Source organism: Furipterus horrens, unplaced genomic scaffold (genome assembly GCF_987537825.1).
Source record: "Furipterus horrens unplaced genomic scaffold, mFurHor1.1.pri manual_scaffold_7, whole genome shotgun sequence".
Classification (NCBI taxonomy): Eukaryota; Metazoa; Chordata; class Mammalia; order Chiroptera; family Furipteridae; genus Furipterus; species Furipterus horrens.
The window spans coordinates 139,440,663-139,464,797 of NW_028327177.1; the positions used below are offsets into that span (position 1 = coordinate 139,440,663).

General features: G+C 53.4%; 2 protein-coding genes across 2 annotated transcripts; both read left to right on the forward strand.

The window, feature by feature from the left end:
- Window positions 1-9,360: 9,360 nt before the first annotated feature.
- Window positions 9,361-11,436, forward strand: LOC150005404 (protegrin-5-like). Its single transcript, XM_090283076.1, has 4 exons — window positions 9,361-9,753; window positions 10,346-10,453; window positions 10,595-10,666; window positions 11,253-11,436. Exons 1-4 carry the CDS (start codon window positions 9,556-9,558, stop codon window positions 11,373-11,375), a joined length of 501 nt encoding a protein of 166 aa, XP_090139202.1. The 5' UTR covers window positions 9,361-9,555; the 3' UTR covers window positions 11,376-11,436.
- Window positions 11,437-18,897: 7,461 nt separating this feature from the next.
- LOC150005405 (protegrin-2-like) lies at window positions 18,898-20,804 on the forward strand. Its single transcript, XM_090283077.1, has 4 exons — window positions 18,898-19,122; window positions 19,714-19,821; window positions 19,963-20,034; window positions 20,621-20,804. Exons 1-4 carry the CDS (start codon window positions 18,925-18,927, stop codon window positions 20,741-20,743), a joined length of 501 nt encoding a protein of 166 aa, XP_090139203.1. The 5' UTR covers window positions 18,898-18,924; the 3' UTR covers window positions 20,744-20,804.
- The last annotated feature ends 3,331 nt before the right edge of the window (window positions 20,805-24,135 follow it).

Consider the following 24,135-nt stretch of genomic DNA (forward strand, 5'->3'; position numbering starts at 1 on the left):
CTTCGCTGCCCCGCCCCCCTTTCCTAGTTGGCGCCAAACGGAACCCGCCAATCACTAAGCGACTCCTCACCCCTCGTTCCCGAAAGGCAACTAGGCTGGACCAATAAGAGGGGGAAGAGGGGACAGCGCGCGGGACTCTGCCAGGTCACCGGCTCTCCGAAAGGGGAGGGGCTTGGGGGAGGACCAGAGTCGATCCAAAAGAGTGCGGGCTCGGAGGTCAATGAAAACTCCCAGCAGAACTTGCGAGGCGCTGGTGGAGACCGAAAGGCTGCTCTTGACCCGTTGCATGCCGGGGAGCGTAGTTCTCACCCCGCGAGGCCGCCCAGTCGCTTGCTACCCGGGCGTTGGGCTACTGCTTCATCCTGCCTGGCGCCCCGCACTCCGAGGGAATGTGGAAGCTGGAGAAGGCCTCTGGAGGTCAGGCTGAGCCCAGCCTTGCAGTACTCTGGACCCCTCCCTTCCGCCTGGGCCTCCAGGCCCCGATTTTATAACGAGGGAGGGAACTGAATGACCCACTGACAGGGCGCTGCCCTCGGAACACCAGGGCCCAGTTCCGGAGTCCTAACGCTCATCTCAAGCTGGCGGTTCAAGACCCTGCGGGCCGGGCCGATCACGAGCTGCTGGCCACACAAGACTTGAACCCTACAATATGGCATGGGCTGCAGGGCTCAGCATTCTTTGCGCGCCTCCATTTTAGTTCTGTTACCTTCCGAGAATAATTTCCGTCTTTCACTCTTTCTTATCCTTTTGGGAGCTCCTAGATAGCAATACCATAAACTTAATAATAGCTAACACATAGCGCTTCAGTTCCAGACAGTCTTACAGGTGCTTTATCTGTATTTTTCTTTTTAAAGGTTGACTAAAGTGTTGAGGGTGACTTTTATTATGTTTGGGGCCATCTTCAATTGTGAATTGGAGCAAAGGAAAGGCATAATTTAACCAAATTCTTTTCCCCATTCACTTAGGTATGCTCTCTAAAGTCCAAGAGCAGCAGGAGGGGAAGGGAAGAGCCTTGCCCTGTGAATTGGGAGGTTTGAGTTCCTGTCTCTTTCTGCTTTGGGGCAGGTCAATTTTTGCTCCTTCGTTCAGTCTCTACCGAGAACCTACCAGTCTGCTAGATCCAAACAGACCACATCAGTACTTCCTTGGGAAATGCTGGAATGCCCTCCCCACACCCACACCCAGGCCACTCAGCTAACACCCTCCCTCCCCAGGAGAGCTCAATGCTCAGACGCCCCGACTAATACATCCCCCTGCTATTATCCACCTTCCAGGTGCCACATGGTTACTTTTGTTTCTGTAATCATTTAATCGGGGTGAGTCCACCCAAATGACTCTAAACTTAAAAACACGGGGAACCTGCTTTTCCCTTTCTCTACTACAGTACTACTCAGGGCCTCCTGGTTCAGGGGATCCCTCAGTACATGTAGGTCAAATACATGGTGCAAACAGAAAGTGTGAATGCTTTGAGAATGTTTAAGAGGGAAAGCTGATCTGGCCTGGTATGTCAGAAATTCCTGAAGAAGTGCCCGGGAGAAGTCCTTAGGATGGGAGGAAAGAGTGCTCTGGGCATAGGGACTGGTCTAAGCCAAGGCTCTGAGGCTAGGAGGCCCCTGTGCGTGGCAGAGAGCAAGTGGGAGAAGAGGGGCTTGGGGAGGGGCCAGACTGTGCAGGGGCTTGTATACCACATTCTGGAACTTGAACTTTTATCTCTCAAGGGCAAAGGGAAGCAATTGAAAGGCTCGCATTTACATTTCAAAGACAGAACCCTGACTCCAGAGTGGAGGCTGAGCAGAGAGCAGCAGCAACAGTGGAGCTGGGGAGACCAGTTTGGAGGATGTCACAGGTCCTACGAGGAGATGGTGGTGACTTGAACTGAAGGGAGGTGGGCCACAACTGTGCTTCTCAGTAAGGTATCCCAGCAGGGTTCCTGGCTCCTCCCTGCCGCTGCTTGGCAACCAGAAAAATTCGGCTTTTAAATATGCATTATGTATTGCAGTGCCCTGTATATTTTGTCTGGAGAAGGGGTTCCCCTCGTTAAAAACAAAAAGTCTCCCACAAAAATAACAAAAAGAAAAAATAAATAAATCTCCCTTTAACCCTGGCTGGTGTGGCTCAGTGGGTTGAGTACCAGTCTGCGAACCAAAGAGCACAGGCCTGAGTTGCAGGCCAGGCCCCCATTTGGGGGCGTGTGCGAGGCAACCACACACTGATGTTTCTCTCCCTCTCTCCATCCCTTCTCCTCTCTCTAAATAAATAAAATCTTTGACAAACAAACAAACTCCCATTATTTTGTTACATTTCTTTTCTGTAGGAAAAGGAACACTCCTTTCTTGATTTAATGTTTCGCATGTGCCCGTTCTTTCAAAGCAATGGCTGACAGGCAGAAGACCAAAGGCCTTGGCTCCGAGCCCCAGTTCCTGACACCCCATGTACAGCTCCAGCCAGGGCCACCCCACCCGTCCAGAAGCCTCCAGGCTACGTACCTCTCTTGTCATGGTTCCCAGGGTCTGTGGTGCCCAACCCAACCCTGTCCATTTCAAATACTTTTCTCCATTAAACTTCTAAAAACTTTTTCCTCTCGTTTTTGGGGTAGTTTCATACTGGGCTCAACATCCCCGTGCTTACATGCATTCATTCAACAAATGTTTATTCATTGCTCACTGGGACAAACCTGGTGCCTGAAGTAAAATCCCACAACTTCTACCCTCAGGGGCCTCGCCTCTGCCAAATAGTATCTCACAGAATATCCCTAATAATGATAATAATTGCTGTCACTTCTGCAGGATTGGTGGGATCCGGAGGAGGGGCTGGAGATGGAGACAGGGAAGGCTGGAGGGGAGGGAAAAGGGAAACTTCACAAAGGAGATTAAAGCTGCTGAAGCTTGAAGGCTTAGGTTGCTGGAAAGGGGGAATTTGGGGTGGGGTGAGATGGGGTGCTTTGTAAGGAGAGGAAAGAGCCCAAGGAAGCCACGTAGCGAGGACAGCACTTTCTGGAACTATAATACTTCTGAGTCCTAGAATGGGCGTCTGGGAGCCATCGGGAGGGGCCCTTGGGGGAAGGAGACAGCACTTGAGGGACTTAGAACTTCCTGAAGGGTTTGGCTTCATCCTGTAGGTCGTGGAGGGTGTGGGTGATACTAGGATCAGAGCTACCTTAGGTGGGTGCGGGGCAGGAGTGGGGAAGCCTGGGGAGGGGGCTATCGGAAGAGTCCGGGGTGAGACAGCCTGAGCCACGGTGGGAGGAGGGGGGCCTCAGCCAGAGGAAGGGAGTGACTTTGGGAGACTGGAGGAGGTAGAGCTTATCTGGTTTTGGTAACTGAGGGGGAGGAGGGAGCAGTGGGGAAAGATTCCTAGGTCACAACGTGAGCACCAGGAGGATGGCACCATTATTTCAACAATGGGCTGCACAGTTCTTGGAGGAATTTGATAACTGAGTGTTGTGCTTGTGCACCGTCTGAGGCTGGCACTCAGGAGAAAGATTTGGGGGTTCCTTGGCCTGAGGATGGTAGTGCCCAGTGAGGAGGTACAAAGGGTGTCTTATTTACTTATTCTTTCTTTCAAGGAGTGTTTTCGGAGACTGGACCTGGGGAGCTCTAGTACTAAAGCCCAGATGTAGCAAAGAGGCCCAGGAGGTGGTACTGGGGAAGGAAGCAGGAGGGCGGGAGTGGCCAGTCCGCTCAGAGGTGCACTGAAGGAAGCCACTGGAGGTGGCTACGGGGAGGCAGGTCATTTTGAGTGGGTGGGGAAGGTAGGAGGTGAGGAAGAAGCCTCGGGAAGGCTCTGGGAAGGCAGGAGATGGCGCAGGAGGCATAGTACGGTTCGTATTTTAGCCCCAAGCAAAGAGCAGACTGGACTCCTATCAACAATAGAACGGCTACGGATGACTCTCACAAGTGATGCTGAACATAAGCCAGACACAGAAGGGGACATGCTATTTGATTCCATTGATATTAAGTTTTAAAAACTGGAAAGTCCTGGGGAGGGGGCTCTGGTTGAAAGAAAGTGAAGGGATTAGTCAAAGAACATATATGCATGACCCACGGACATGGGCAACGGTGTGGAGACTGGCTGTGGGATTGGGGGGTAGGCTGGGGGGAGGGCGGGGCAAAGGGGGAAAAATGGAACAACTATAATAGCATAAACAATAAAATATTTAAATTTTTTTAAGGTTTTTTTTTTTTTTAGAGAGAGGGGAAGGGAGGAACAAAGAGAGGGAGGGAAACATCAATGTGTGAGAGAAACACTGACTGGTTGTCTCTTACATGCCTCCAACTGGGGACATGGCCCAAATCCCAGGCAGTGTGCCCTGACCAGGAATCAAACCAGCAACCCTCAGGTTCACAGGCAGGTGCTCAATCCACTGAGCCACACCAGCCAGGGCAACAATAAAATATATAAATTAAAGAAAAATGAAAAGTCCTGTTTGTTAATTGTTGGTGATAGATGTTAGGGTACTGGTTATCTTTGAGGGTGGTGGTAACTGGAAAGGGCCATGAAGAGGACTTTTGGGAACTGGTCACATTGCTTCTTGGTCTGGGTGCTGGTTGCATGAATGTGTTCACCTTGAGGAATTTCATCGAGCTATATATACACTCATGGTTTGTTCATTCTTCTGTATATTTCAATGACATGTTTGCTATTAATAATAAAACAGCTGTCCCTTGACCTCACTTTATCCTCCAGCTGTATCCCTTCCCTTCACAGTAAAAAAAGTTGTGTCTAATTTCTCTCCTCCCATTTTCTCTTGAATCAAATCCAATCAGACATTCAACCTGCCTGCTCCACAGAAACAGCCTTTGGCAAGTTCTCCAGGGATCTTTATGTTGCTGAATCCAGCGACCAAGTCACACGCCTTGCCTTACTCTGGCTGAGATACAGTCGATCACTCCCTCCTGGAAACATTTGCTTCACTTGACTTTCAGGGGACCGTTCTCCAGATTGTCCTCCTCTCTCCAGCTGCTCCTACAGAGAGGTCATGACCGGGGAAGCCATTTGGCCGCTCAAGGGTGCGCACCTGCATAGGGAGAGAGAAGAGCTTCGGGCCTCCTGGATAAGCTCTCTGGGGGCCCCACAGTCTCTTGTCCCCAGCAGCAGCACAGAGCCTGGCTCACAGGGATAAAGAGAAATGTTTTTGGAGTGATTGAAATCTACAAATTTGAATGTTACCTGAAGTCAGGGACTTTCAAAGGGCCGCTGAGAAGCCATCCTACCTACCCCTCCACCACCCTCCCACGAAAATGAACTGGACTTATTGCTTGGGGTAGTGAGGCAGGTCCCTAGAGTCCCTCTTCTCTTCTGAGAGGGTTGAGGGTTTTTCTGCCCACCTTACCCCGACGGGCATTGGTGTAGCACCGCAGGGGGCCGCGAGAGGGCACTGGTTTCCCAGCAGAATAGCCTGGAAAGAAGTGAGGAGAGACAGCTGTAACAGAGGGGACTTGGGCTGGAAGCTAAGCACAGGTGAAAAACTGAATGCACAACAGGAATGGAAAGTGAGTACAGGAAAAACATGCTGCACTTCATATTTTTTATATTTTAAAATATTGTAATAATTATGTATGGTGTCAGACGGGGTACTAGAATCATCACTACGTTGTACACCTGAAACGAATATAATATTCTTTGTCAGCAGTAATTGGAAAATTTAAAAATTATATTAAAAAACAAAAACAAACCGATCACACTGCCACTGTTGGGGATCTGTTTCCAGAGCTTTCTGCAGAGGGCAGGACATGCACAAGGCCGGGGGCCCAAACCTGTGTTGTTTGTCTCTGCCGACCCCTTATCTTAGGCATCAGCTTCTTGACCACTCTAATTTTAAAAGATTTTATTTATTCATTTTTAGAGAAAGGGGAAGGGAGGGAGAAAGAGAGGGAGAGAAACATCCATTGGTTGCCTCTCGCCCGCACCTCAACGGGGGGACCTAACCCGCAGCCCAGGCCTGTGCCCTGACAGGGAATTCAACGGTGACTAAGCACAACCAAGCGAGCGGAGCCAATCTGGCCAGGGCTTGACGGCTCTCGGTCTCAACTTTACCCCTCAAGAAACGGGAGGAGTGCGATCAGCCTACCACCCGCAGGCATCAGCGAGAAACAACAAAGCAAGCAGCGAGCTCACTTCTCAGAAGCTGAAACCAAGGGCACTGGGAAAGGGGGAGGGTCGCTGGTCCTGGCGGCCCCTCCACCGGCCCCGTGCTGCTGTAACGCGTGGAGGGAGTGAGGCCGCCCTCCTGTACCTACTGAGCTCAGTGCCCCGCGCTGGGCAGCCCGAGAGGGGAATCCCCGGCGTGGGGACGTGATGAGGCCTGAGTGCGGTCAGAGGCAGAGGACACGGAATGGAAGCCTCTGGGCGACAGGGAGCCACAGTAGCTTCGGAAGCAGGGGAGGGATTCATTCCAGAGGGCCAAGTTCTCCTGTGAGGTTTATTGGGGTCCTGTCTGTGGAAGTCAGAAATCCTGGACAGCAGTGGAAGAGCCCTCCTTACAGCTCGCACCTGGATGCTGTGTCCCCACAGAATGCACAGGAAGGAGAAATAGAGGGGGATTGGGAAAGGTGGGAGCCCCAGCTTGGGGAGCAGATGGTGACAACACTCTTGCGCCAGCCTCTGCAGGACCTTCTGCTCCCACCTCCTGGGCTGCTCTGGTCTCTTTGCTGGGTTAGGAGTGGGCGTGGGGCGAGTGTATCAGAATAATCTGCAGAACTCCCTTAAACACAGACTGCTGGGCCCACCCACAGAGTTTCTGATTCAGTAGGTCTGCAGTGAGGCCTAAGAATGTCCATTTCTTTTTCTGTTTGCTTGCTTGTTTGTTTTTTTGTTTGTTTTAATTCACATTTTTAAAAGATTTTATTTATTTGTTTTTAGAGAGAGGGGAAGGGAGGAAGAAAGAGAAGGGGAGAAGCGTTGATGTGAGTGAGAAATAGCAATCGGTTGCTTCTCGAACATGTTCTGACAGAGGACCAGGCTCACAACCCTGGCTCGTGCCACGACCGGGAATGGAAGAGGCGATGTTTTCCTTTGCTCAGTGATGCCCAACCAACTGAGCCACATCGCTCAGGGCTGAATTTCCATTTCTAACAAGCTCCCAGGGGTTGGGGATGCTAATGATCTGGCATGAAACTTTGAGAACCACTGTTTTAAAGCTTCCCGAGTAACTGTCAGATATTTCTCTTTAGGTCTTAGTTTTCTCAGTGGTAAAGTGGATGCTGACGTGCATGTGTGTGCCCGTGTGTGAGTGCACACATAAAATCTGTAATCACACTTCCATTTGCTGGACCCTGTGCTGTGGCCCAGAGAGGGAAGGCAAGTCCCCCTACCACCACCTCTGACTGGCATCAGAGGGCCTGCGGGAGCCACCTGGGCGCAGGCTGATTCCAAGTGAGAGAAGTGTGCAGTGTTGGCTGAACCAGCACGTCCCCTTCAGCTGGAACTGCCCTAGAGGAACACAGGATCAGGCAGGTCTCGTGCCCTAATCTAAAGACTGACATGGATACATACTTCTCTCCCAGTTTGGCTCCTTGGAGGCCCTGAAGCCAGAAAAAAAGGTGGGGGATCCAGGAGATATCTTAGGGGTCCTATGTTCTGGGCTGACCCTCCTCCCAACCGCTGTAAAGGGCCCTGATGTGCAAGCGGCTTGATCAAGAGCCCACTGGGGCAATACGCGGGCTATGAAACCAGGTTGCACACTGGCCCGTTTCTCCTTCCTTCTCCCCAGGCTGAGTGTGCAAGCAGCAGCAGCATCCAAGCTGCCACCTTCCAAGGTGCCCTGCCCAAGCCCCCAGAGTCCCACAGGCCAACAGAGGCCAACAACGATGCCAGGCCTCACGGCCACGTGGTCATTCATTCCACAGGAGAGCAGGGACTAGAATTCCCTCCTGGCCCGTTATCTCTCCCAGCGGTGCTCTGCCCACCTCCCAGCACCAGCCACCCCGGCCTCCTGTCTCATCTAGAGCACTGAACAGCGAGTCATTGGGGGTCAGATGGGAGGGGACTTCCGGAAGACGATGGGAGCAAAGAGGAGGGGGTGGCCATGTCTGGTCGGAGATCCGGGAAGCTGCTTTGGTAGCAGAGGGTCCGAGGGGCCTGAGTGGTGGGGTGTGGGTGGCAGCCTGACACCTGGGGCACCCAGGGCTGCAGGTGAAGGCAAAAGGGAGTCACAAAACTCCAGGTTCCGGTGCCAGCCTGTGGGGTGTGGGCTCCTGAAGGCTGGATATGAAGTGGCCAGGTCACCAGTTTGGAGGAGCCCCTGGACAATGGTGTGGGAGAGACCATGGTCTGGGCAGAGCCCAGAACCTGCAGGAGGTGGCATCTGGAGGCTGTGGCTGCATTTAGAAGAGAGAAGGGAGTGGTAGGAGCCAGGACAGGGGTGTTGGCAGAGCTCTGAGGGGAGAGTCCCAAAAAAGAAGAAGCAGGTGGGGTGCTCCCCACTTTTCAGCTCAGGTCTAGTGCAGCAGGCACCCAGCGAAACAGCAGGCCAGGGAGCCTGGGGACTGCCAGGGCTGACCCCAGAAGTGTTGAACTCAGAGACACAGAGCAGCTGTCTGTCCATGATACCTGACGGCCTGAGAGAGGGTGTCCCCAGGGAGACGTGAGGCCTGGGAAGAGAACCAGCCCAGGACGGCACTTTGCAGGCCGTCCATGCTAAGGGCAAGGTCCTGGTAGCAGACCCAGAAGGAGCTACCAGGGAAGCGGGAGCAAAACCAGGAGAGCAGCCTCTGGGAAGAAGGGGGTGGGGGCCGTGTCAGGAGGACAGAGGGGTCACCAGCGCCCCGGTAGGTAAAGACGAGGCTTGAGAGTGGCCACGGATCCAGTGCGGGCTGGCCAGCCTGCGGCGGCCTTGAGGGGCAGAGGGAGCAAGCTGTGGGTCAGTGTGGTTGTAGGGAGCCCTTCCTCTGCCTCGGTAGGGGAGGGGCCACGGCCGCAGGCCACATCTGCTGGGGGCTGGGGACATTTCCAGACTGGAAAGCAGTGGAGAAGCATCCAGGAGAAGGGACAGATGGACATGAGCCCCTGAACTGACTGAGGGCTGGGTCTAGACAGCAGACGTGGCCTTAAAGTCCGCCACTGGGACAGGCAGGGTGGGCGAGGCACTAGAGGGAGGGCGGTCGCTGCTGTTCATTCATCCAGCGTGATCTGAGTGTCCACTGTGTGCCAGGCAGCGCCTAGGATGAGGATTTAGTGGTGAAGACACCGCAGGATGGGGGTTCCTGAGGCAGCCACAGCGGGGAGAAAGGTGCGGGACAGGCGCCTGGCTCCCTCCCTCTCTCCTGGACAAGCCAACTCTCTTGAGCAACCCTGGCGAAAACTCTCCCGAGGGGCCCAGGAGAGGCCAAGACGTTGCCAGGGAGATGGAGAAACCATTTCTTCATGCTGCACACGAAGGAGACCGCGCTCACTGTCCAGCGAGCCCCTGAGGCAACAGCGGAGTGAGGCAAGTTCCAGCCACCCCTGGCGGGCGGCCAGCGAGGGGGCAGGCAGGAAGGCTCCTGGTCCGGCCGTTGCGACAGGCCCGGCCATAAAGGCCGACCGGCAGGCTGCGAGGAGGCAGACCCAGGGACCATGGAGACCCAGAGGGACAGCCGGTCCTGGGGGCGCTGGTCACTGTTGCTACTGCTGCTGGGCCTGGCGACGCCTCCAGCCACTGCCCAGGCCCTCAGCTACCGGGAGGCCGTGCTCCGGGCCGTGGAGGGCTTCAACCAGAAGTCCTTGGAGCACAGTCTCTACCGCCTCCTGGAGCTGGAGCAGCAGCCCCAGGGAGTGAGTTGGGGAGGGCGCCCGGGAGGGAGGCTCTGCTCCCACCAGGCTGGGCCACACGGGCCACCTCCCGTGCTCACGCTGGACCTACCGTGGGGGGCACTTCTGCCTTTCAGCGGGACCCCAGCTCTTCCAGGGGATCTACCCCGAGCCGTGTCCCCTCCCAGACGACAGCCTCCTGCCTTAGAATCTATACTGTGCACAGAGGTGCCCCCTCCACACCCCCGTTCAGGCTTCAGGGACTTCTGGGAGGTCCGGGAACAAGAATGGGGTCACTGGGTCTGGGATGTGGCTTCCCTGCTTCAATGTCCTGCTCTCCCTTGTTCCCTCACCGGGAAGGGCCCTGCTCGGCCCTGCGGTTCCCTGGGTCCCTTGAGCTTGTGTGAGGTGCGCTCCTGCTCTCTGGGTGCTTGGCCCGGGCAGGAATGGGCTCTGTCCCGCTCACCTCTCCACCCTGGCACCAAACCCAGCGCCAGGGTGAACCAGGAGAGGCTGTGGAAACCCTCTTCTCCTGATGGGGGCAGGCTCAGGGAGGCAGATCAGAGGAGGCAAGCGGGTGCCCAAGCCTGGTCTCCCCACCTTCTCTTCTGGCCAGGACAACGACCCAAACACCCCGAAGCCTGTGAGCTTCACAGTGAAGGAGACCGTGTGCCCGAGGACCACACAGCAGCCACCTGAGCACTGTGACTTCAAGGAGAATGGGGTGAGGCTGGAGCCTGGGGGCCACGGGGGCCTCCCAAGATGCTGAACAACAGGCCTCCGGGGAACAATTCCGGACGCTGGGGTGAGGCTGGAAGGTTAAATCACAGAGGTTCCAGTTTAACCTCAAGCCTCCTCTTTCTAGCTGGTGAAGCTGTGTACGGGGGCTGTCACCCTGGACCAGGACAACGGTTACTTTGACATCAACTGTGTGGAGGTGAGCGGCCCCTTCTCAACTGTAGGGGCCACCAGGGGACGGTGTGCGGAACATCTTAGGGACCAACTACCCACTGCCCCATCCAGGGCAGAGAAAGCCCCTCCTACCCTGGGCTCCTCCCCTAACCTGAGCCCCAGGTCTCCAGGAAATGGCTCTGCAGTCCCTTAGAGCAGTGGTTCTCAGTGTGGTCCTCACCTGGGAACTTGTTAGAACTTTGAATTCTCAGGCCCCACTCAGACTTGCTGACTCAGACTCTGGGGTGCAGCCCAGCAATTTGTGTTTAAGAAGCCTTCCAGAAGATTCTGACTCCTGCTGAAGTCTGAGAGCCACTGAGGTTTCAGCCCATGCTCTGTCTCAGCTTTGCTGGGAGGGGCTGTGTGAGCTTGGGAAGCCACTAGCCATCTCTGGGCCTCAGTTTCCTCATCTGTTTATGGGTGTAGGGATTCAATCACATGCTCCAAAGGTCAGGGAGTGAACTGGAGCCCCAAGTCTCCTGGGGTGACCCAGGAAAGGGGTATGTAGGTGGGAAGGGGTCTTGACCCTGGGTCCAGCCCCATCACGGAGCCTGCTTCTTCCTGGTACACAGGTCCAGAATGTCATATTCGGACAAGTGGGCCGTAGGTTGCGGAATATTGGCGAAAAGATTGAGGGAATTGGCCGAAGAATCAAAGATTTTTTTTCGAATCTTGCGCCCAGGGAACAGCCCTAAGTGTCTGTTTTGCCTTGGTTCCAGCTTCTGGACCCTGAAAAATAAAGTCTTGTGAAAGCAAGTTCCTCCTGGCTTCAATTTCACTTGTCTTGCCTTCACCCGCTTGCCGCCATGGTGTCTGGGAGGCCGTGTGTGTGTGTGTGTGTGTGTGTCTGTGTTTGTGTGTGTGCGCGCACGCATGCACGCATGTGTGGCCAACACACAGGCAAGGGTGGGGGCAGCTGTTCCATCCAGGAGAGCATGGGGTGAGGCAGCAGGGCCAAGGGGTCCAGGACAGCATCTCCATTCTCTGGGTCGCTCCCGGCGCCCTCACACCCCTCCTGCCCTCCTTGCTGAACACCTAGTAGGGACTTAAGAAGATCTGCGCTGTGTTGGTGGGGATGCTGCTGAGCTGTTCCTGCTCAGACAGAGGTGACAGTGGAGGGCAGGCCCTGGGCATTCAGCGAAACACGGAGATGCAGTTCAGTCTCCTGGCTGGCTGGGTTCCAACATCAGCAGGGCTCTAATGCCCTTCAAGTTCCAACTCGACCTGAGAATCTCAACCCTGCCAAAGCCCTCCGCTCTGAGGGGCAGCCCACCGTGGGCACGCGGGGATCAGCGCCTTACTCGGGTGATGGAGGGAAAGATCCGCGCTTCCCAGGAGGTAAGCCTCTCAGACCTGTAAGTGCTGGGTCTGCGGGAAGGAATGATAATACTGTTGGTAAAGGGTGGAGATCAGACTCAATTACGGCCGCAGGGTTGATGCCCTCGAATGAGCTTTTCCCCCACGAATGCACTTCTGCTGAGTCCAGCAGAGGCTGTGGCTGAACCAGATGGCCTGGCTCCGGGAGTTGCTGAGCTCCATGAAGAGCATGTGCTCACTCAGCACGACCAGCGGAGGGCAGCCTTGGCCAACTCGTACACTTCACCTCACCTCCAGTGTCTATTCTTTTATTTATGTATTTGTTTGTTTGTTTATTTATTTATTTTTAGAGAGAGGAGAAGGGAGGGAAAGAGGGAGAGAAACAGTGACCAGTTGCCTCACATGCCCCCAACTGGGGACCTGGCCCACAACCCAGGCATGCGCCCCGACTAGGACTCAAACCGGCAACCCTTGGTTCGCAGGCTGGAGCTCAATCCACTGAGCCGCACCAGCCAGGGCTCTTTAAAAAAAAAAAATTATTTATTTACTTATTGATAGAGAGAAGAAAAGGGAGGGAGATAGAGAAGGGGAGAAACACCCATGAGAGAGAGACATCGATTGGTTGTTGCTCGTACGTGCCTCGACTGGGACAGAAACCACAACCCCGGCATGTGCCCTGATTGGGATCAAACTGGTGGCCCTTCACCTCACGGGATGATGCCCAACCAGCGGAGCCATGCTGGCCAGGGCTTGACCACTCTTGGTCTCAGAAACGGGAGGAGTGCGATCAGCCACGGGCATCAGCGAGAAACAACAAAGCAAGCAGCGAGCACACTTCTCAGAAGCTGAAACCAAGGGCACTGGGAAAGGGGGAGGGTCGCTGGTCCTGGCGGCCCCTCCCCCGGCCCCGTGCTGCTGTAACGCGTGGAGGGAGTGAGGCCGCCCTCCCGTACCTACTGCAGCTCAGTGCCCCGCGCTGGGCAGCCCGAGAGGGGAATCCCCGGCGTGGGGACGTGATGAGGCCTGAGTGCGGTCAGAGGCAGAGGACACGGAATGGAAGCCTCTGGGCGACAGGGAGCCACAGTAGCTTCGGAAGCAGGGGAGGGATTCATGCCAGAGGGCCAAGTTCTCCTGTGAGGTTTATTGGGGTCCTGTCTGTGGAAGTCAGAAATCCTGGACAGCAGTGGAAGAGCCCTCCTTACAGCTTGCACCTGGATGCTGTGTCCCCACAGAATGCACTGGAAGGAGAGGAAACACTGTGCTAGGGGCTGGAATGGGCTGTCCCAGTCTTTCTCAATCTCTGGGCCTCTAGGATGTAAAATTGTTCCGGGGTTCCTTCCTGTCCTGGTTGAGTTGTAGCCTCGTGCACCAGCCTGCTATTAGCAGGTTGACAAATGCCCACATTAGGCAAGATGCTGTGTGTGTGGAGGCGGAAGGTGCTTGGTTTCCAGGACTTAACCCTTTTCAGCTTGGAGCAACGCCCGCCCTAGGAGGAGTTGGGGCTGGACCCATTCCAATCCTCTGAGCATCAAATCCAGACTCCAAGGCATGCTGAGGCTTTTCGGGGTGTCTGTGTTTCCTGTGAAGGAAGGCAAATCTGAGAAGTGCCGACTTAATCCAGTGAAACCCCACATTCATCTCACAGACGAGGAAACAGAAACAGAGAGACTTATCCCCGGCCCATGTTGGTGTGTCCGGAGCAGGGACCCTGGGCGCACTCAGAGCGTCCCTCAGTGGGCTGGGAGGCGGCAGCCCCAGGGCTCCTTTTCCTCCCCTTCACTCCTTTTTGCATCTTCAGTGGTGCCCTGAGCCAGCTTCTCGAAGCTTGGGCCCTGCTGTCAGAGCCGGGGAGAGGGAACAATGTTCCCTACTGCCACCGCTTACCCCCTCATTCTGCAACTTTGAAAACAGAGGTATAAATTATCTACCATAAAATTCAGTTTTTAGCGTAATTACGTGAGTTGGGACAAATGTATACAATCATGTAACCTCCACTGCAATCAAGATGTAGAACATTTTTGTTACCCAAAACATGCCCTCACACCCTTTTGCCGTGAATGCCCTCTTACTCACCCTGGCCCCTGGGAGCCACTGGTCTACCTCTTCCCACCAGAGCTTCACCTATTCTGGAGACTTCACATAAAAAGAATCATGCGGTCATGATCTTCTGCATCTGGCTCCTTTCACTTCCCGTCATTGGAGATGTGTGTGTTGACAATTCATGCCTTTGTACTGGCAAGTAGCGTTCCGGTAACCTGTGTGCGTGGCCCAGTTTGATGAGCCTGCTGATGGATAATTGGGTTGTCCCTGATTGTTGACTATTTCCTTCTTTTTCTTCTTCTTCTGCATCATCTTTTTCTTCTTGACTATTTTGAATAAAGTTGCTATGCGCATCCTTGTACGAGTTTTTGTGTGGAGGCATGCTTTCATTTCTTGAAGGTAAACACCCAGGAATGGAATTTCTGAGTTTCATGGTGTTAGAGCTTACCCGTTTTCTTTTTTGTTTGTTTGTTTTTGTTTTTAAGATTTTATATATTTATTTTTAGAGAGATGGGAAGGGAGGAAGAAAGGAAGACTCCTGGCAGTTGTGGTTCAGTGGATTGAGTGCCAGCCTGCAAACCGAAGGGTCGCTGGTTTGATACCCAGTCAGGGCACATGCCTGGGTTGCGGGCCAGATCCCCAGTTGGGGGCACATGAGAAGCAATCACACTGTAATGTTTCTCTCCCTTTCTTTCTCCCTCCCTTCCCCTCTCTCTAAAAATAAATAAATGAAATATTTAAAAACAAACAAACAACATCAAAAAAGATTGACCTTTGTCAAGAAAGATATAAGCCTAGAACCTTACTACTTGTTATGACTTGCTTTGAGCTAGAAGTCTTGAAGAAAAAAACAAGAAAGAAAGAAGGGGAGAGAAGCATCGACATATGGGAGATACATTGATTGGTTGTCTCTCAGAACCCCCTAACTGGGGACCTGACCCACAACCCAGACATGTGCCCTGACCAGGAATTGAACTGGCAACCCTTTGGTTCACAGGCTGCTGTTCAGTCCACTGAGCCACACCAGCCAGGGCCAGAGCTTGCCCTTTTCAGAATGATTCCTGGTTGTCCTTCCCCCATCACCTGTGGGGTGGGGGCAGCTGGTGCAGAGGAAAGGGCGAGCTGGGGGTGGGAGAGCCTGCAGATGACCTGAGCCTCAGCATTACATCTGTCTTCAAGTATCTTGGTGTCTTGGAAAAGTTGCTTTGCCGCCTCTGGTTCGGCCTCAGTTTACTTATCTGTGAAATGGAAACAGCATCACGGCCCTTCCTGCCTGTCCCAGAGGATGTCCTGTGGCTGCAAGGCAGCGGGCATCTGGACGCTGTAAGGCGCCTGCGCTCTGCGGGCTGGAGCAGAGGTCACGTGGTCCTTGTGAGACAGAATGTGGCCCTGGGGAAAGGCTTCCCTCTGAGAGCTTCATTCTCTCTCAAGTTCATGGGGGCATGACCACAGCTGGTGTCTGCCAACCTGGAGGGGTTGCTTTTGGCCTTGAGCTGAGTGGGCGAGGGCTAATGTTTTGTGGGTGTCTCGGGCCATCCATTTGCCATAAACCCCTCAGAATATGACCCTATAAAGGAGAACATTTTTACAAGGAGGCCAAGGAAGAAAGGCTCTCCACCACGATCCTACATGTATGTGGCCACTTACATTTAAATTAATGAAAACTAAGACATCAGTGCCTCAGTTATACCAGCCTTGTTTCAGTGCTCAATAGCCATGCGTGGTTAATAGCTACCATACTGGATAGCACAGATATAGAACAGTTCCCTCACTGCAGAAAGTTCTATTGCACAGACTACTGAGACCCCAAAGCCTTCCATTTAAGAGAGTCAGTGTTGTTCCACCACCTCTGGTGGACGAGGACAGGCCCCCAGAGATTAGCTTGCTTGCTAAAAAGGATGCCAGTGAACCCGATGCGCAGAGCTCTTCGTGAGAGAGCTGGGTGCACAGGGAACCTGCAGGGGCTGGGGGGCTTGTCCCTGAGATGCACAGCCCCCCGAGATGAGGGTTCTAAAAGGCAGAAGGGTGGGTTCCGCTCTGGCTGTGAGAGGGCCTGTGGAGCGAGGGGCATTTTAATGCAGAACAGGATGGGGAAGAGCACCTGGCTCAACCAGACTCAAAGGGAAAATAGAGGGGGATTGGGAAAGGTGGGACCCCCAGCTTGAGGAGGAATGGTGACAACAGTCTTGCACCAGCCTCTGCAGGACCTTCTGCTCCCACCTCCTGGGCTGCTCTGGTCTCTTTGCTGGGTGAGGAGTGGGCGTGGGGCGAGTGCCCACTCCTGACCTGGCTCTTCTCTCCCTCTCCGCTTGGCCTTCTCTGTCTCTCTGTCTGTCTTTCTGTCTCTCTCTCTCCCCCAAGCGAAAACCCAGGAGGCCAGTCAGATGCACCATTTTGACAGCTGGCTCCGCCTCTCTCCCTGCTGGGCTTCTCAGTCAGGCCTGCGGCAGCCTGAGTGAGATTCCCGCTCACATGCTGCTGAGAGTGCCTGCCAGGACAGAAGTCTTCAAAGGAAGTCACAGCTAGTGAGAGGCAAACCAATGACTCAAACCCCTGCTCGCCTGAGCCCGGAGTCTAAGGTCCTGGCCAGCCTGTGGGGGCAACTTCTAGCACTGTTGATAATAGCAGCCGCTGTTTAAGGAGCGTAATTATGGGCCAGCCATGTCCCGATTCTTTACCTTCCTTACTCCTTAGTCAGACCTCATCCTCTATCAGGCACGTGAGGGGCTGAGCTTTACTTTTTCTTTTTCTTCTTTTCTGATCTGGACTCACTGAGGACCTTCTGATCACCTGGTTAATGAGATGAGATCCTATGAAAAGATAAGCTGGAAAAGAGGTCAGCCATGGCTTCTGAAGGTCTGATCAGCCCCCCACCTCACGTGGCAGACAACCACCCCATCCTCATGGAAGCTGGGAAGGCTGGACCCTGTGCTGTGGCCCAGAGAGGGAAGGCAAGTCCCCCTACCACCACCTCTGACTGGCATCAGAGGGCCTGCGGGAGCCACCTGGGCGCAGGCTGATTCCAAGTGAGAGAAGTGTGCAGTGTTGGCTGAACCAGCACGTCCCCTTCAGCTGGAACTGCCCTAGAGGAACACAGGATCGGGCAGGTCTTGTGACCTAATCTAAAGACTGACATGGATACATACATACATGGCTCCTTGGAGGCCCTGAAGCCAGAAAAAAAGGTGGGGGATCCAGGAGATATCTTAGGGGTCCTATGTTCTGGGTTGACCCTCCTCCCAACCACTGTAAAGGGCCCTGATGTGCAAGCGGCTTGATCAAGAGCCCACTGGGGCAATACGCGGGCTATGAAACCAGGTTGCACACCGGCCCGTTTCTCCTTCCTTCTCCCCAGGCTGAGTGTGCAAGCAGCAGCAGCATCCAAGCTGCCACCTTCCAAGGTGCCCTGCCCAAGCCCCCAGAGTCCCACAGGCCAACAGAGGCCAACAGCGACGCCAGGCCTCACGGCCACGTGGTCATTCGTTCCACAGGAGAGCAGGGACTAGAATTCCCTCCTGGCCCGTTATTTCTCCCAGCGGTGCTCTGCCCACCTCCCAGCACCAGCCACCCCGGCCTCCTGTCTCATCTAGAGCACTGAACATCGAGTCACTGCGGGTCAGATGGGAGGGGACTTCCAGAAGACGATGGGAGCAAAGAGGAGGGGGTGGCCGTGTCTGGTCGGAGGTTGGGGAAGCTGCCCAGGTGGAAGGGGAGTGTCCCAAGGAAGAAGAAGGAGCAGGTGGGGTACTCCCCAGCCTTTCAGCTCAGGGCTTGTGCAGCGGGCACCCGGCACAATAGCAGGCCAGGCAGCCTGGGGACTGCCAGGGATGACCCCAGAAGTGTTGAACTCAGAGACACAGAGCAGCTGTCTGTCCATGATACCTGACGGCCTGAGAGAGGGTGTCCCCAGGGAGACGTGAGACCTGGGAAGAGAACCAGCCCAGGACGGCACTTTGCAGGCCGTCCATGCTAAGGACAAGGTCCTGGTAACAGACCCAAAAGGAGCTACCAGGGAAACGGGAGCAAAACCAGGAGAGCAGCCTCTGGGAAGAAGGGGGTGGGGGCCGTGTCAGGAGGACAGAGGGGTCACCAGCGCCCCGGTAGGTAAAGACGAGGCTTGAGAGTGGCCAGGGATTCAGTGCGGGCTGGCCAGCCTGCGGCGGCCTTGAGGGGCAGAGGGAGCAAGCTGTGGGTCAGTGTGGTTGTAGGGAGCCCTTCCTCTGCCTCGGTAGGGGAGGGGCCACGGCCGCAGGCCACATCTGCTGGGGGCTGGGGACATTTCCAGACTGGAAAGCAGTGGAGAAGCATCCAGGAGAAGGGACAGATGGACCTGAGCCCCTGAACTGACTGAGGGCTGGGTCTAGACAGCAGACGTGGCCTTAAAGTCCGCCACTGGGACAGGCAGGGTGGGTGAGGCACTAGAGGGAGGGTGGTCGCTGCTGTTCGTTCATCCAGCGTGACCTGAGTGCCCACTGTGTGCCAGGCAGCGCCTAGGATGAGGATTTAGTGGTGAAGACACCGCAGGATGCGGGTTCCTGAGGCAGCCACAGCGGGGAGAAAGGCGCGGGACAGGCACCTGACTCCCTCCCTCTCTCCTGGACAAGCCAACTCTCTTGAGCAACCCTGGCGAAAACTCTCCCGAGGGGCCCAGGAGAGGCCAAGACGTTGCCAGGGAGATGGAGAAACCATTTCTTCATGCTGCACACGAAGGAGACCGCGCTCACTGTCCAGCGAGCCCCTGAGGCAACAGCGGAGTGAGGCAAGTTCCAGCCACCCCTGGCGGGCGGCCAGCGAGGGGGCAGGCAGGAAGGCTCCTGGCCCGGCCGTTGCGACAGGCCAGGCCATAAAGGCCGACCGGCAGGCTGCGAGGGGGCAGACCCAGGGACCATGGAGACCCAGAGGGACAGCCTGTCCCGGGGGCGCTGGTCACTATTGCTACTGCTGCTGGGCCTGGCGACGCCTCCGGCCACTGCCCAGGCCCTCAGCTACCGGGAGGCCGTGCTCCGGGCCGTGGAGGGCTTCAACCAGAAGTCCTTGGAGCACAGTCTCTACCGCCTCCTGGAGCTGGAGCAGCGGCCCCGGGGAGTGAGTTGGGGAGGGCGCCCGGGAGGGAGGCTCTGCTCCCACCAGGCTGGGCCACACGGCCACCTCCCTTGCTCACGCTGGACCTGCTGTGGGGGGCACTTCTGCCTTTCAGCGGGACGCCAGCTCTTCCAGGGGACCTACCCCGAGCCGTGTCCCCTCCCAGACGACAGCCTCCTGCCTTAGAATCTATACTGTGCACAGAGGTGCCCCCTCCACACCCCCGTTCAGGCTTCAGGGACTTCTGGGAGGTCCGGGAACAAGAATGGGGTCACTGGGTCTGGGATGTGGCTTCCCTGCTTCAATGTCCTGCTCTCCCTTGTTCCCTCACCAGGAAGGGCCCTGCTCGGCCCTGCGGTTCCCTGGGTCCCTTGAGCTTGTCTGAGGTGCGCTCCTGCTCTCTGGGTGCTTGGCCCGGGCAGGAATGGGCTCTGTCCCGCTCACCTCTCCACCCTGGCACCAAACCCAGCGCCAGGGTGAACCAGGAGAGGCTGTGGAAACCCTCTTCTCCTGATGGGGGCAGGCTCAGGGAGGCAGATCAGAGGAGGCAAGCGGGTGCCCAAGCCTGGTCTCCTCACCTTCTCTTCTGGCCAGGACAACGACCCAAACACCCCGAAGCCTGTGAGCTTCACAGTGAAGGAGACCGTGTGCCCGAGGACCACACAGCAGCCACCTGAGCACTGTGACTTCAAGGAGAATGGGGTGAGGCTGGAGCCTGGGGGCCACGGGGGCCTCCCAAGATGCTGAACAACAGGCCTCCGGGGAACAATTCCGGACGCTGGGGTGAGGCTGGAAGGTTAAATCACAGAGGTTCCAGTTTAACCTCAAGCCTCCTCTTTCTAGCTGGTGAAGCAGTGTACAGGGGCTGTCACCCTGGACCAGGACAACGGTTACTTTGACATCAACTGTGTGGAGGTGAGCGGCCCCTTCTCAACTGTAGGGGCCACCAGGGGACGGTGTGCGGAACATCTTAGGGACCAACTACCCACTGCCCCATCCAGGGCAGAGAAAGCCCCTCCTACCCTGGGCTCCTCCCCTAACCTGAGCCCCAGGTCTCCAGGAAATGGCTCTGCAGTCCCTTAGAGCAGTGGTTCTCAGTGTGGTCCTCACCTGGGAACTTGTTAGAACTTTGAATTCTCAGGCCCCACTCAGACTTGCTGACTCAGACTCTGGGGTGCAGCCCAGCAATTTGTGTTTAAGAAGCCTTCCAGAAGATTCTGACTCCTGCTGAAGTCTGAGAGCCACTGAGGTTTCAGCCCATGCTCTGTCTCAGCTTTGCTGGGAGGGGCTGTGTGACCTTGGGAAGCCACTAGCCATCTCTGGGCCTCAGTTTCCTCATCTGTTTACGGGTGTAAGGATTCAACCACATGCTCCAAAGGTCAGGGAGTGAACTGGAGCCCCAAGTCTCCTGGGGTGACCCAGGAAAGGGGTATGTAGATGGGAAGGGGTCTTGACCCTGGGTCCAGCCCCATCACGGAGCCTGCTTCTTCCTGGTACACAGGTCCAGAATGTCATATTCGGAGAAGTGGGCCGTAGGTTGCGGAATATTGGTGAAAAGATTAAGGGAATTGGCCGAAGAATCAAAGACTTTTTTTTGAATCTTGTGCCCAGGGGACAGCCCTAAGTGTCTGTTTTGCCCTGGTTCCAGCTTCTGGACCCTGAAAAATAAAGTCTTATGAAAGCAACTTTCTCCTGGCTTCAATTTCGCTTGTCTTGCCTTTACTCGCTTGCCGCAATGGAGTCTGGGAGGCCGTGTGTGTGTGTGTGCGTGTGTGTGTGTGTGTGTGCGTGTGCACGCGTGCATGCGTGCACTCGTTTATGTGTGTGTGTGTGTCTGTGTGTGTACGCTCACGGCAAAACAGAGGCTGGGGCAGTTAAGATCAGAGATCAGACTCAATTATGGCCTCAGGTTTATTGCAGTAGAGTGAGTTTTTCCCCCACTAATGCACTGATACTGAGTTCACTAGAGACTGTGTCTGAGCCAGATGGCCTGGCTCCGTGACGTGCTGAGCTCCACGTCATGCATGTGCTCCCCAAGCACGACCAAGGGAGGGCAGCCTGGGACAACTTGTATACTTCATCTCACACCCTCTTGTCCATATTCTTTTTTTTTAAAACCTTTATTGATTGACTGATAGAGGGAAAGGGAGGGAGAATGAGAGGAAACATTGACGTGAGATAGAAACATCCATTGGCTGCCTCTCCCACGCACCGCAGTCAGGACTGGACCCACCACGCAGGCACGCGCCCTGACTGGGAATTGAACCGGTGAAAGCAGGACAACGCCCAACCAGCTGAGCCACACTGGTCAAGGCTGTTTGGCCACATTCTTACCCTGACTGTTGCTGCACCCAGGTGAAATCAGTTTCCTTATTTCATTTCTCTTGGCTCTTCCAGGAGCTTCTCTCCGCTGAGACTGTACAGGAAGCTTTTCTGTCAATATGCAATTTGGACCCCAAAGGAGTTCTGCATCCCTGGCAAATGCTTGACAATGGATGATGGGAACCAGTAGGCAAATATCCAGCCTTCTGGCTTCTGTTGGGAAGCAGAGGCCCTCCGGCTAGATTGGGGCCAGCTGTCCATATGCTGACTGGCTTTCTCTTCCCTCTTTTACTCTCTAGTCCCTTCAGTCCTGTTCTGAGATTCTAGTCCCTCCTGCATCTCAGAAATTTTTTTTAAGGATTTTATTGATTTATTTTTAGCGAGAGGGGAAAGGAGGGAGAAAGAGAGGGAGAGAAATATCAGTTTGTGGTTGCCTCTCGTGCACCCCCCAAACGGGGACCTGGCCTGCAACCCAGGCATGTGCCCTGACTGGGAATCAAGCCCGTGACCTTTTGGTTCGCAGGCCAGCACTAAATTCAGTGAGCCACTCCAGCCAGGGCAATCTTATATATTTTTAATTCCCCCTTTCCCTTAGTCTTTAGCTTTCTTGCAGCCCCAGCAGAATGATTCCTTTTTTCTTATTCAAATCTTTCCCCTAGGCTCTCCCTACTATTTTCAGCTTCTAGAGTCGTCATCAGCTTTTTGTGAGATACTTCACAACTGCTTCCTGGTCGTCTCCCTCTTCTCTCTGTCTTATCATCCCATTCGTTCCCTTCACTTAAATCTCTAGTCGTTCCCTTTACTCAGTCACCAAGGACGTCCTCTCTACAATGGCCACATAGATAGGGACTGAGGTGGACATGGGGCTACGAACATTCAGAGGGACAGAACTTTAAGGACAAGATAAGAGAGATGTATCTGACCCCTTTTGTCCATTATATTTGAGAATTGACTAAAGCTCATCCATGTGGCTCCTTGTATGCTTGGACAACAGGGGGTCAAAAGTTTGAGGGAAGATTGGGCATGGAACCATCTCTGCCTTTCAGCACTTGTTCTAAACCTTCCCACCGTGCCAGAAAGGTCCTGGAGAACCCAAACTTCCACCAGCTCAGAGTCTGCAAGACTAAGGTTCATTCTTCCACTTACTACTTACATGCGCCCCATAAATCTCAGACAATGAATTTGGCTAAAATCGTGTACATTCTAAAGCCAACACCCCACTACTGGTGAAAAGGAGCTATTTTTAACTTTGATGAAAAAGTGTTTTTCTTCTACTTGAGAACCCAACTTTTAAAAAATATAAAAACACTTAGAGAGGTGTTCTGATTTCTTTTTTATTGAGGTGTAATTGACATATAGTCAACTGAACACCTTAAAAGATAGTTTGATGAGTTTGGACATTATGGAAACATCTGTGGAACAATCACCATCATCAAGATAATGAACATATCCATCAAGCCCCAAATTCACTCCCCTTCTCCCTTGTAAGCCTACACTCCACCCCTCGCTGTCCCCCCGTCCCAAGGAACCAGGGCTTTGTCACTATAGGTTACCTTTCATTTTCAAGAACTTTATAAGAAGAATCATACAATATGTACTATTTAAATTTTTTTTTTTTGGCTTCTTTTACTCAGCGCACTTATTTTGAGAAATCTCCAAGATTTTGTATATGAAAACTCATTCCTTTTTTATTGTTGAGCAATATTCCATTGAATAAAGCGCAATTAATCCATTCATCTGTCAATGGACATTTGGATGAATAATATTCCATTGTATACATACACCGCACAATTAGATTATCCATTTTTCCACTAATGGGCATTTGGGTTGTTTCCACCTTTTGGCTCGTATGATGTTGCTGTAACATTCACGTACAAGTTTCTCTGCAGACACACGTTTTCATTTTTCTTGGGTTTATACCGAGCAGTGGAATTGTTGGGTCATTGTTAATTCTGTTTAACTTTTTGAGGAACCTCCAAAATATTTTGCACTATTTTACATTTCCACCAGTAATGTACTCAGCATGTACTCGCCAACACTTGTTATTTTTCATTTTCTTCTTTACAAAGCCATCATAGTGGGTGTGGAGTGGTGTCTCCTGGTTTTGATTTGCACTTTTTAATGACCAATTATGTTGAACACCTTTTTATGCGCTTGTTAGAAATTGCATAGCTTGTTTAGGAAAATGTTTATTTGCATTCTTTGTCCATTTTAAAATTAGGTTGTTTGTTTTTTTGTAGGTGAATCTAAAAAGAATCTAAGTTTTAAAAATATATTCTGAACTGAGGCCTTATCAGATATATGATTTGCAAATATTTTCTTCCGTTCTGTAGGTTTTTTCACATTCCTAACCATGTTCTTTGATGTACAAGTTTTAATTTTCACGAAGTCCAATAGATTTTTTTGTTTCTCATGATTTCAGTGTCAAACTTAAGAATCCATTGCCAAAACTGGTGTTATGAACCCGTTTCCTTCTAACAGTTTTTACAGTTTTAGTTCCTATATTCAGGCTGTTGATCTGTTTTTATTTTTGTATATATCATGCGAGGCAGGGGTCTAACTTCATTCTTTTGTATATGATTACCCAGTTGTGTCATTACCATTTGTTGAAGAGACTATTCTCTTCCCATTGAATAGTCTTGGCACTCTCGTTAAAAATCAGTTGGCCAGAAGGTGTTTGGATTTATTTCTAAA

Excerpts from the sequence above, each read along its gene's own strand:
- LOC150005405 (XM_090283077.1), top strand. The coding sequence starts at position 18,925 with ATGGAGACCCAGAGGGACAGCCTGTCCCGGGGGCGCTGGTCACTATTG. Across the intron at positions 19,123-19,713 it reads TGGAGCAGCGGCCCCGGGGA|GACAACGACCCAAACACCCC; the intron begins GTGAGTTGGGGA and ends TCTTCTGGCCAG. Across the intron at positions 19,822-19,962 it reads GTGACTTCAAGGAGAATGGG|CTGGTGAAGCAGTGTACAGG; the intron begins GTGAGGCTGGAG and ends TCCTCTTTCTAG.
- LOC150005404 (XM_090283076.1), top strand. The coding sequence starts at position 9,556 with ATGGAGACCCAGAGGGACAGCCGGTCCTGGGGGCGCTGGTCACTGTTG. Across the intron at positions 9,754-10,345 it reads TGGAGCAGCAGCCCCAGGGA|GACAACGACCCAAACACCCC; the intron begins GTGAGTTGGGGA and ends TCTTCTGGCCAG. Across the intron at positions 10,667-11,252 it reads TTGACATCAACTGTGTGGAG|GTCCAGAATGTCATATTCGG; the intron begins GTGAGCGGCCCC and ends CCTGGTACACAG.